The following is a 12,577-nucleotide window of genomic DNA, read 5'->3' as shown; positions in this document are numbered from 1 at the left end:
GGTACAGTGTTGTATGACCGCGCAATTGTCATTCAAAGTGCGTCAGCGCTGAAAGCTGAAAATTGGTCTGGGCAGGAGGGGGGTTTAAGTGCCCAGTAAGCAAGTGGTTAATATTTTAGAAGGAATTTATGATGGACAAACCAAAATGTAGTTAAATTAGCCTGTTCTTAGTGAATTGATCCTTGTGCATCGACATATGACTATATATTATTAAAAATCCTCCTTTTAGAGCTACAGACAGTTTTAAAAAAAAGGACTATTGGTATTTGTATTGCTTTTCAGAAAGACATTTCAGCTTCCTAGAGCTCTGGCAATCTGATAATAGCATTATGTTTAATGGTATGCAGACTGGTAATGTGCACTGCTAAAACAAAAACTTATAAGGCTGTTTCCGGCAGTTTCCGGCAGCAGAACATCTTTTCCCATTCCCTTCCCTGCAGAGCTACAGTCAACAATGTGGTATTTTTATGGACTGATTGAAAGCAGGTATGTTCAGCTGTTGTGAAATGCTAGTTATGCGGAGCAACGTAAAGAATGTGCAGTAGATGCGGGTGATAAAAGGAGCAGATGTTTTTTTTTTTTGGTCATGGCGCAAAAAGAATTTCTTTCATCTTTTGTTTTTCCAAAACAAAAACAAAAAATGTAATAGTTCTATTTTGTGAGGATTGTACAGTTTCATAATTTTGGAAGAATTATATAATTTTCTTTATATGTTTATCTTTTTATTTCCTTTCCATAGGGAGTATACACGACAGCTGGAGAAGCAGATAATATTAGACCACCTACAACTAAGCTTATTCCATGCATGTAAACATAGAATGCAGTGAGTGTTTACAGAAAAAGGGGGGTGAGCATTCACAACATGGTTTGGAAGCATTCCCATCACGAAAGCTGGCCATACTCTAATAGACCTTCAAACATTAATAGGAACATTCGTACAAATATTCTCATTAGTACATTTGATGACATGGTGGACGTTGTTCGAAAAAGAACTTAAATGTTTGCTTTTAAAGGATAAGTTCACCTTTATGAGCATGTTACACTCATATTTAGGGTATAACATGTAACATGCTCCTATGCACCAGCCTCCCATCACCAGAGCTTCCCTCTCTGTGACAGCAAACGGGGCATCCTCTCCCCACACCTGCTGTCACATTTTGAAAATGCCACCGCAGTGGACGGACTTGTAGTATCAATGAACTGCAAGCGTGTTGATCAGCACACTCGTAGTTTATTCACACTGCCTACAGTTCAGGAACTGAGCTGTCTGCTCATACAGAGATACAGGCAGAGATCTCAAGGCAGTGGGCAAGAGCCTGACATTGCACCCATGATCCACTAATCACAGGGTGAATGCTGTCCAGGCTCCAGTGAAAAAGATAAAAGAATGCACATTTATTTTCTGCAAAAATATGTGCATTTATTATATACTCTGTGTGTGTGTGTGTGTGTGTGTGTGTGTGTGTGTGTGTGTGTGTGTGTGTGTGTGTGTGTGTGTGTATATATATATATATATATATATATATATATATATATGTGTGTGTGTGTGTATATATATATATATATGTTTTTTTTTATATATTTGATTTTGCAGTGAATTTTTCCTGACCTAAATTCTACTAGTGTATGGGCAGCTTAGGTTCAGTTCACGCCTAATATTGAAAGTGAAAGAACCTGCGCTATGTAAAGGAATATGAAATGGCAAACTATATATTAACCACTTCAATACAGGGCATTTTCACCCCCTTCCTGCCCAGACCAATGATAACGATTGATTTCCTGACACAATTCTCAGGGCGGAACCCATTTCTGCCATTTGATTCAAATCATGATAGTGAAAACATGCAAACCAGAGAGAGACAAAAGTTTACATCTTCACCTTCCAACACTCAGCCAGCAAGAGGGGGGCTATAGCCCGCACGGCTTCTTTTTATTAACAATATGACATCACAAAACATATGCATTCTCATTGGTCAACCCATATAATTCACTCCCATTTACACGCCCCCCTGTGACGTCTGTACTTAGCACATGGCACACATTCCAAAGTCTTTGGGGGCCATACTTCTTCATTCGGTGGTGGGGGCTATGGGAGGAGCTGTTTAGGGGTGTAGTAGAAGGGAGGGGCCGGAGGACAAGGAGCGAGGGGTGGAAGTCCATTTTTGGGCATGCTGCACACATCATCCTTCTTGTAAGTCCACGTGTCATTCAGGCATAAAAAGTTTCTTGCACAGTCACCATATTTGTTTCCTTCAATGAAGCGAGGACAAGGAGACAGAAGGAGGAGGGGGGGATGGAGTGAGAATGAGGAGTGAGTGGGGGATGACATCTGCTCTTGATTTCAATAGCTCTCTCTCTTATCTCTACTCCAACGCTGAAATGTACTGTGTCTTTAAAACAATAGTTATAATCTGACATAACTTCTTTTAAGGATAACAACAGTATTGTAACATATTTTCACACATGCATATGTAACACAAAATAGCATAGAATAAAATATTCATTTTATTTCACTTCCACCACACCAATTTTTAGTTTTCTGCGCTGTCGCACTTTGAATGACAATTGCGCGGTCATGCCACACTATACCCAAATGAAATCTTTATGTTTTTTTCCACACAAATAGAGCTTTCGTTTGGTGGTATTTGATCACCTCTGCGGTTTTTATTTTTTGCGCTATAAACAAAAGAAGAGCGATAATTTTGAAAAAAACACTTAGGCCGGGATTCACATACATTGGCGCATATTTATGCCGGCGTATCGTATCTTTTTTACACTACGCCGGAGCAGCGGGGAGAGGCATGCACTGTATTCAGAAAGCCATTACTCACCAAGATGCGCCAGCGTAACGTATTTTCGAAGGCGTAGGCCAGCGTAAGTGGGCGTGACCCCATGCAAATGATGGTCCAAGCGTGTCGCAGTGGTTTACCTCGGGCGTATCTTAAATGGCACATGCGCTGTGACGTGGACGTATGGCCCGCACCCCTCTGCGCATGCTTACAACTACGCCCAGCGTAACCCCTAAGATACACCGGCCCACCGCCTACACCCAGTGCATAAATACGCCCAGACATGCGCCCGTCGAGCGCAAAAGTACACCAGCAGCTTTTGGTGTAGGTACTTTTGTTTTTCTGTTTTCTGAGCCATGTCTTCCCCAGTGACTGGGAAGGAGAGGAGGAAAAAGAACTTTACACCTGAGGAGAAGGCAATCATCATCAATGGCATCTCAAGGCACGACGTGTACCTCCATGGGGCAGAGAGTGGCACGACCAGCAAGGTCCGGAAGGAGGAGATCCTGCAGGAGATAACCATGCAAGTCAATGCCCTTGGCCAGGAGGTTAGGTCCTCAAGGGACATAGCCAAAAAGATTAATGACCTGCGTCGTCTGGTCAGAGACAAGGTGGCCACGATGAGGAAGTACGCCAGGGGCACGGCAAGGAGGACCAGCCAGGAAGATCAGGCTCACTCCTGATGAGGAGGTCATTGCCAGGTGCCTGGCAAGGGAGCAGGTAGAGGGCCTGGAGGGCTATAACTCCATTGATCAGCCCTTGAGGACAGGTAAGTGTGTATTATCTCCTATCCGGTCTGTAGCATGTGTGGGGGTGCAAGGGAACATGTGACAAGTGTGTGGGTCCACCAACATGTGAATGCTTTGTGTCATCCACAGATGTGCTGGAGGGAGCTGGGCCGTCGTCGGCTGCTGGGCGACCCACGCCATCCCAGGAGGAGTGTGCCCACACCTCTCCTCTAGAGGAAGTTGAGGAGGAGCATGGTACTCTAGAGGAAGGTGTATACACCGTGGAGGAGATCCCCATCCCTGGACCCTCCCAAACCTCCTCCCCCATCAGGGATAGCCCCTCAAGGGCCTCCTCCATAAGGGAAAGCCCCTCAAGGGCCTCCTCCATAAGGGAAAGCCCCCCAAGGGCCTCCTCCATCAGGGGAACCCCCTCATCCTCCTCCTCCATCAGGAAACTTCCCTCAAGGGCCTCCCCGTACAGACGTCCCCAAGCCTCTCCTGCCCCCAGGAAGGCTACGAGGAAGACCAGGGGTGATCCTGATGCCTTTGAGGAAAATCCGGCAGACCCACCATATGGGTTCTATAGCGGGTGACATGCGCCGTGTGGCAAAGAACCTGGCCTCCTTGGCCCAGACCCAGGCTGCCTGCACATTGGCTGTCCAGCAGGCCCTCACACAGCAGGCTGATCAGAGTACCTCCATCTCTGACAGCCTGCAGGATGTGAGTGCCAACTGCACTGCTATAGTGACCTGCCTTGGGGAGCTGCAGGCCACAACATCAGGCCTTGTGGCAGAGGTCAGGAGCCTTGCAGTGGCTGTCCAGGCGAATACAGCTGCCATCGAGGTGGAGGGGAGGAGCCTGGCAGTGGCCGTACAGGCAAATACAGCTGCCATCGAGGTGGAGAGGAGGCGCCACCAGCGGCTCACCACCACCCGCCAGCTGCGGATGCAGGCGGAGACAAATGCGGTCCTCACCCGCATTGGAGGGCAGGCAGCCAGCCAGGGAGAGACCGGGGGATGATCCTGTGATGCATTTGCCTATATGTCTCAGTCTAATTCTCCCTGCTTGCCCTGGGTGATTCTGTCCTCGGCTAGCAGGTTATTGACGTGCTAATGTCCCCTCACTATTTCTAAAGGTTAATTGATCTATTGTGTTGTGTGAAGGAGATCTGTGTTTATGTGGCTTGTGTTAATTATTCTGATTGCTTCATTGTGGTAATTATCTCTCTATATGCGGGGTCGAGTTGTCTAGTTAATGTATTTAGTACAACTAGTGCTCAGCTCCACTGATGTCATTATCTAAAGAAAATGTGTTTTCAGTCTCGGCTCCGTCGTGTCTGCCTACTCATCTGTATGGAAGCCCCAGTGTGAGGGGGGCGGAGATTTGTCATTGTAACAGTTTTGGAAATGACATATAAGCTGTGTGATATAACATTAAACTCAGTCTTGGTTCCAGCATCCAGTCTTGACTCATGTGTGGGGGATCCTGTGATGTTCTTGTATGGAGAGGAGGGAATGCTTGACGGGGATATCATACCGATACCGTCACAATTGGTTGGTAGCAGTGGGATTTTCCCTTCTACTCTCCTTTACACCCGGGATTCCAAGCAGACACTGGAAGAACTACTGGAAGTTCGTGGAAGGATTGCTAGCAACAAAACCGAACGGGTCATCATAGCAGAATCAATGGAGATAGACCAGGAGAACGTGATTGCAGCAACGCCAGCGGTACAAGAGATGGAGACACCAGTGATTCAGGAGGAGGAATCGCCAGCCAACAAGCTAATGAGAGAGAAGCTAGCGTGGTTCGGCCCGAACCCAACGCCGGATGTGGTGCTGAAAGTGATGGACCTGTTAGCGAAGGAGGCTAAACAAATAAGAGACAAACAAATAAGAGACGCAGAACTACAGGAGGCTAAACAAATAAGAGACGCAGAACTACAGTTAAAACTGGCAGCAGTCCAACAAGCAGCCGCACATTCTCCAAACAGTGAGTACAGCACAGCAGACACAAGGAAGATTCCGTTTAGCGCTTTTAAAGCTTTTGATGAAAAGGACTGTGAAATTGATAACTACCTGGCGGATTTTGAGCGACAATGTAACCTGCACCGAATAGCTAGAAGAGAGTGGGTTGCAATATTGTCAGGCAAACTGTCAGGCAAAGCTTCTGATGCTTTCCGGACCGTGCCAGATCAGGATATCCATAGCTACGCCCGGGTTAAAGAAGCGCTCCTGGCTCGTTATGCAGTAACCCCAGAGTCCCACCGACAGAAGTTCAGGGACTCACGCAAAACCACGAAAGACTCTTACGCGGAGTGGGCATGCCAGTTGTCCCTGTCGGCCTCTAACTGGGTTAACAGCAGCCAGGCCACCACCGCAGAGGACATTTTGCAACTAATGCTCCTGGAGCAATTTTACAATCACATCCAGATGGACGTCAAGGATTGGGTGAGAGATCGCAGGCCCATGACTCTACCAGAGGCCGCGAAGTTGGCGGATGAATATGCGGATACTCGCAAGACAAACCAGGTCACACCACGGGTACAACCTCCACAACCAACGGCGCCCTCACACCCACCAGCCGCTAGATACCAACCGCCTAACAGACCGATGACATCTAGCCCTCGCTACCCACGCCAGGAGGACAACGAACAACGCTGCTTCCGGTGCAAACAGTTGGGTCACTTCAAGCAGAATTGCCCCATGAATGACAACACCAGGTCAAATTGGTCTCAACCTGGGTACCGCCCACCAGCAGCAGCCCATTGTGTAGACTCGGCTTGGGATCCCCAGGAGCTGGGTCAGGAAGAACCATTGGGCACCCCTTACGAAGCCCTCATGGTACAATCTGTTATTACGGACAACAGGGAACACCATTGTCAGCTGCTCATGGGCGACAGCCATGAGCCGGAGGGGCCTTGGAGGGAGCTGGGCAGAAAGAGGCACCGCCAGCTACCCTCCAAGAAGAAGAGGTCCTGGAAGTCATATAACCAGCGGACCTGGGAGGAGAAGAAGCGACTGGAGGAGATGGAATCGCTGCGGGCCGAGATGTTCGCCAAGGGCCCACCGGTGGCCCCTTACACCACCACCCAGTTCCTGATGATGAAGGACCACGTGGAGAGCCTGCAGGACATGAGCAAGCAGGATCTGATCCGTGAGTACATAGAGCTGGAGGAGTGCATAAGCCGCATGAAGGAGGAGAACAACCACCTGAGGTCACAGCGGGCTGACCCCCCCAGGCTCCATGAACTGGAGATGGAGCTGGAGAAGCTCAAAGAGGTGAACCGGCGGCTGCGGAGGGAGCAGGGGGTGGCTGACCTTATGGGGCTCTGAGTCCCCTCCCCCCCCCCCGGACTCTGAGCACCAGTGCTACAGCATTTCAACAAATATAACTTTTTCTTTTTTATGAATCTCCTGTGACTGTCACTTCAGAGCCATAACCTGCCCCTCCCATAGCGGGACACCTAGATGGCGGCGCACAGACCCATTCGCCGTCTTCACACTGACTTCTGGTGACTTTGCAGATCGCACAAAGACTTGGGGACTGACCGGCGTGTGATCTGACGACCCGGTGGCATACCTGAGTCTGAAGCAGTTGCCAAGGGAGGTCAGTCATGCCAAACGGAGTTAACCTCGGACTAAAAGCTCTAAACCCGTCAACCCTACTGGACCAGGGAAGGTCCAACCGGGTTTTCCGGAGCAGGGAGAAAAAGGGGGGCCATTGTGATGCATTTGCCTATATGTCTCAGTCTAATTCTCCCTGCTTGCCCTGGGTGATTCTGTCCTCGGCTAGCAGGTTATTGACGTGCTAATGTCCCCTCACTATTTCTAAAAGTTAATTGATCTATTGTGTTGTGTGAAGGAGATCTGTGTTTATGTGGCTTGTGTTAATTATTCTGATTGCTTCATTGTGGTAATTATCTCTCTATATGCGGGGTCGAGTTGTCTAGTTAATGTATTTAGTACAACTAGTGCTCAGCTCCACTGATGTCATTATCTAAAGAAAATGTGTTTTCAGTCTCGGCTCCGTCGTGTCTGCCTACTCATCTGTATGGAAGCCCCAGTGTGAGGGGGGCGGAGATTTGTCATTGTAACAGTTTTGGAAATGACATATAAGCTGTGTGATATAACATTAAACTCAGTCTTGGTTCCAGCATCCAGTCTTGACTCATGTGTGGGGGATCCTGTGATGTTCTTGTATGGAGAGGAGGGAATGCTTGACGGGGATATCATACCGATACCGTCACAGATCCTCCTCCAGATGCCCCACCGGAGGCTCCCCCCAGGCAACTGAGAAACAGGAGCCGTGGCACCAGGCCTGGCCCACGACAGGGCAAATGAGTGCCAGTTTTTTTCTTTTTATTTTCTGCTCAGGTTATGAGTTTTTTTTCTTTTTGTAGTGTATGCACACGGTGAGGAGTGCAGGCTACAGTGTGACTGGTGTGTAAATGTGGGGGTGACATTCCTGCCAGCAAGGCGTGTCACCCTGGGTCGTCGGGGAGAGGTTATCCCCATGACCGTGTGAATGTGGTATGAACGGACAGCGACACCACTGGGGCCTTGGTGTGGCGTTGCTGCTCCCAAGTCCTGCATGGTGGACTTGGGCTAATCCAATGTGATGTGGATGTGGTGTGTGTGAGCTAGGGACCACAGTGGTGTGCATGCGTGCATTCTCTGTGTGCCATGATGAATGTGTGTGTTTAACGTGCAAAGATGCGTTCCACGAGGCAACTCCTGACTGCTGTTCCCTCAGCAGACCGGATAGCCTCGGTTAGGGGGGGACTGTCTGGTTCGGGGGTCAGGTCATCACATATGTCAATCTCCAGGCCATTTCTCATGGCGTAGTTGTGCAGCACGCAACATGCACCGATGATCTGGCACACAAAGTTTGGGGAATACAACAGGGTCCCCCCGGTCTTAAAAAAATGTTTTTATAAAAAAATTGTGGTATTTATTATATCAAAAAGTAAAAAATATTGGCCCAGATTCAGAAAGCACTTACGCCGACGTATCTCGATATACGCCGTGTAAGTGTAAATTTGCGCCGTCGTATCTGTGGGCCGTACCCACAGAACTAGATACGCCTGAAAATCGGCTTCTTCCGACCGAGGTAACTTTCCTACGCCGGCGTATCGTGGGCGCATATTTACGCTGGACGCATCTGGCGCTCCCATTGATTTCCTATTCAAATATGCAAATGAGGGAGATACGGCGATTCACGAACGTAAATGCGCATTTACGTACGTTTTCTTTCCTCAGTTTAGACCGATACGTATTCTTCTACATATTTTTGGTAAAAAAAAAATTCAATAAGCGTTTATTGAATGGTTTGCGCAAATGTTATAGCGTCTACAAAATAGGGGATAGAATTATGGCAAAACATTTTTTACAAGTAATGGCGGCGATCTGCGATTTTTATTGTGACCGTGACATTGCGATGGACACATCGGACACTTTTGACACGTTTTTGGGACCATTCACATACAAAACGTTCTCTAGAATCGGGAAACAAACTGGGATCCACGGTCTGAGACGATATTGGTAGGTATGTCATGATGTTTGACAATATGGGAAAGGAGAAGGGTAGACAGTGCTTCCGCTGTAGGTAATCCAGGGAGCGGTACAAAATGAGACATTTTGGAAAAGCGATCCACTATGACCCATATAGCAGTCATGCCATCGGATTTGGGTAACTCCGTAATGAACAGTGTTGTTCATCTTCTTTTTAAAAAGTAACTAGTTACAATTACAAGTTACTTGACCGAAAAAGTAAGTGAATTAGCGACTCAGTTACTTTTTAGGCAGAAAGCCATTACTCACCAAGATGCGCCAGCATAACGTATTTTCGAAGGCGTAGGCCAGCGTAAGTGGGCGTGACCCCATGCAAATGATGGTCCAAGCGTGTCGCAGTGGTTTACCTTTTGGAAAAGCAATCCACTATGACCCACATAGCAGTCATGCCATCGGATTTGGGTAACTCCGTAATGAACAGTGTTGTTCATCTTCTTTTTAAAAAGTAACTAGTTACAATTACAAGTTACTTGACCGAAAAAGTAAGTGAATTAGCGACTTTTTAGGCAAAGTAACTAGTTACTCGGAAAAGTAACTGAGAATTTTATTTTTGATTTTCTACAATGCAAGTACGTTCTATAACATCTTTAATATCAAAGATGTTTATATTAACTTATTGAAGCTTAAAAACACCATATACAGTATTTTAGAACAGTTCATATTTATTTGAACCCAATTCAATAGATTGCAGCGGCGCAGCCTGCCATAGATCATATGAATGATATGCACATAAACATAGAAAATAAATAAATATTTAAAATAAAATTCAAGTGCAAAATTAAGACACACAAATGTAAACGTGGCTAAAAAGAAACAAAGGAAATTCTGGCCTTTAATTAGTGCAATTATCTGTATAATAGTGTTAAAAGAAACAATGGAAAAACCTGGCCATTAGTGCAAATCTCTGAAACTGTATATTAAGCCTACTAGTGCACAATAAACTGAACTTTTGTTACTGTACTGAATAGTTAAGAGTTGGAAAACACTATCCAACTCTTAACTATTCAATCAGTACATTAACAAAACTTCTGTTTATTGTGCACTAGTAGGCTGAATATACAGTTACAGAGATTTGCACTAATGGCCAGATTTTCCTTTGTTTCTTTTTAAACAAGTATACAGATACAGATAATTAATTGCATTAATTAAAGGCCAGATTTTCCTTACTTTCTTATACTAATAAGAAAGATAGGAAACTCTCAACTTTAATTAGTGCAATTATCTGTATCTGTATAATACTGCAGTGCACAATAAACAGAACACTATCCAACTCTCCATATAGATTAACATGTTGTTCGTTGTCTGAAAACAAACAATACTTTAATCTGTACTGAAATACTCCTCTCAGTCATCATCTAACAACTAAACCAGTGGTTGTAACGTAGGAGGAGAAGCTTTTCAAATTTTTGGTCTGACAGTCTGTTCCTCTTTGGAGAGAAGACAAGCTTGCCCAGGCTGAACAGTCTCTCAACAGGTGCACTAGATGGAGTAGCAGCATTAAAACGTAGCAAAATTTTCTTGATCAGAGAAAATCCACACAGAGAGTAAACATTTTGTGCTGTAGATCTTATATAGTCTGCCACCTGGTTTTCTGCTAAAGAGGTTGTTTCCTCCTCATCCTCCTCAAAGGAAAATAAATCGTTCTCTTTGGCTGAATCTGTGTGATGTTGTTGTGTAGATGTGCTGTTACCTTGTTGTGGTTCTTCAAGGACAATTCTTTGGCACTCTGCCAGCAAACTTGCCTTAGCCTTATCCTTTAACTCCTGTGACCGCAGCCAGCGAAGCTTGAATTTTGGAAGAGTTACAGCAGCAAGTATAGCCTCTTCATTTCCCAGGACATCAGCAAATCTGGTTTTGATAGCCTGAAATTATAATCATAATTAGTAGCAGTTGTATTTAGTATTATGAGTACTACAGCAATGTTTACTTAATAATTAATAAAATATGACATTCAAGTTCTTACTGTGACTATGGCGTCAGGAAGGTCCCTCAGTATTTGCAGGCCACTTTGAAGGGCTTCTGTTTTCAACATTAATGTCTCAATTGTTGGTAGGAGTGTACCATGATAACAATTCTCTTCTCCCTGAAGTATATCCAAGGCAACTGTAAGGGGCTTCATCGCAATACAGTACTCCTTTAAAAACTGTTGTTCCCTTTCCGTTATTGCTGGCAGTCCTAATTTGGAGGAAATGGTATTAAGGTCTACCATGGATATATCACAGATTCGAGCCAGGGCATCATAGAAGGAATTCCATCGTGTTGTACAAGGTACAAGCAGCTTTTTTGACAACAAATCATTAACTGTTTCAGTAGCCAAAGCTGATCGACTAGTCTTGTTCCATAGGGCAGTACATTTGGCAGTAGCACTTCTATAAACAGCCTTTGTTGCAGATTTTGACAGCAGCCACTTGTCAACATCTGTGCATGAAATCAGGTTCAGTGTTTGTGATGCACATCTCTTGTGGGGGGCAAAGTGATCACATTACCATCAATATCATCACCTGTTGCATGTAGAGCATCATTAATGTCTGTAAAGGTCACCTCATCGTCGTCTTCCTCAGAATCACTGTCCTCAAGTGGCTGGTACCTCTTAAATGCTTTTACAAAATTTGAGCCATTATCAGTCACTGTTGCTGTGATTTTGTGTGTTATCCCATATGTTGAGTGTATATTGTCAAGCTCAACTGCTATGGCGTCATGACTATGATGGCCCTTAAATCGTCTGCAGGCAAGAGCTGCTTTCTCTCTTTCCAGGTTATTTGGATTGATCCAATGTGCTGTCACACCCAGGTAACTTTTATTGTGGCAAGTCCAGATGTCTGCTGTAGTTGCAATGTACTGTAATTCCTCAAATGTTTTTTTGAGCTCAATCATCATTTTTTCGTATTCACTGTCCAAGAATTTTGCAAAAGTGTTTCGGCATGGGGCAACCCCCTTTCCTCCTCCTCGTAGTGGTATTTTAGAAAGGATAGCTCTGAATGACTCAGACACCACAGTGGACAGGGGGAGCATGTTTTCAACAACATACCTTGCAATTAATGTATTCAGCTCGGGCTTGGTCACCTGATGCTGACCAGAAAAATGAAGCGTTCCTTGTTTTAGGGGAGACGGTCCGGCTACTCCGCTAGCTGCATTCGGGGTTGGGTTACTAGCAGCAGCAGCAACAAGTGTCACGTTAGCATGTGTTGATGTGAGGTGCTTCAAAAGATTGGAGTTGCTTGAGGCAGATGTAGATAAAGTATTTTTTCCTGAGCATAGCGTGCATGTTACATAAACATTCTTGCCTTTAATTTCAATCAAGGAGAAGTAGTCATGGTACTTCCAGTTTGAGAATGCTAACTTTGATCTTCCCCAGCTCGTCGCCATTGTCGCTGACGGCTGGTGGTGTGGCACTGCACTGGTGGGGGTACTGGCAGTGTGGTATGGTGGTACCTGACTGACCGTGATCTGAGTCTGACTCCTTGATTCCTCTCTTGTATTTTTTTTTTTT

At 45.6% G+C, this 12,577-nt stretch overlaps 1 protein-coding gene across 1 annotated transcript; it reads right to left on the bottom strand.

Moving 5' to 3' along the window:
* Positions 1 to 10,290: 10,290 nt before the first annotated feature.
* Positions 10,291 to 11,379, bottom strand: LOC120940399. Its single transcript, XM_040353231.1, has 2 exons — positions 11,051 to 11,379; positions 10,291 to 10,949 (listed from the first exon to the last, which is right to left on the bottom strand). The coding sequence occupies exons 1-2, from the start codon at positions 11,294 to 11,296 to the stop codon at positions 10,443 to 10,445; spliced, it is 753 nt and encodes a 250-aa protein (XP_040209165.1). The 5' UTR covers positions 11,297 to 11,379; the 3' UTR covers positions 10,291 to 10,442.
* Between the last annotated feature and the right edge of the window lie 1,198 nt (positions 11,380 to 12,577).

Source organism: Rana temporaria, chromosome 5 (assembly GCF_905171775.1).
Source record: "Rana temporaria chromosome 5, aRanTem1.1, whole genome shotgun sequence".
NCBI lineage: Eukaryota > Metazoa > Chordata > Amphibia > Anura > Ranidae > Rana > Rana temporaria.
This window is presented reverse-complemented; position numbering and strand designations above follow the sequence as displayed.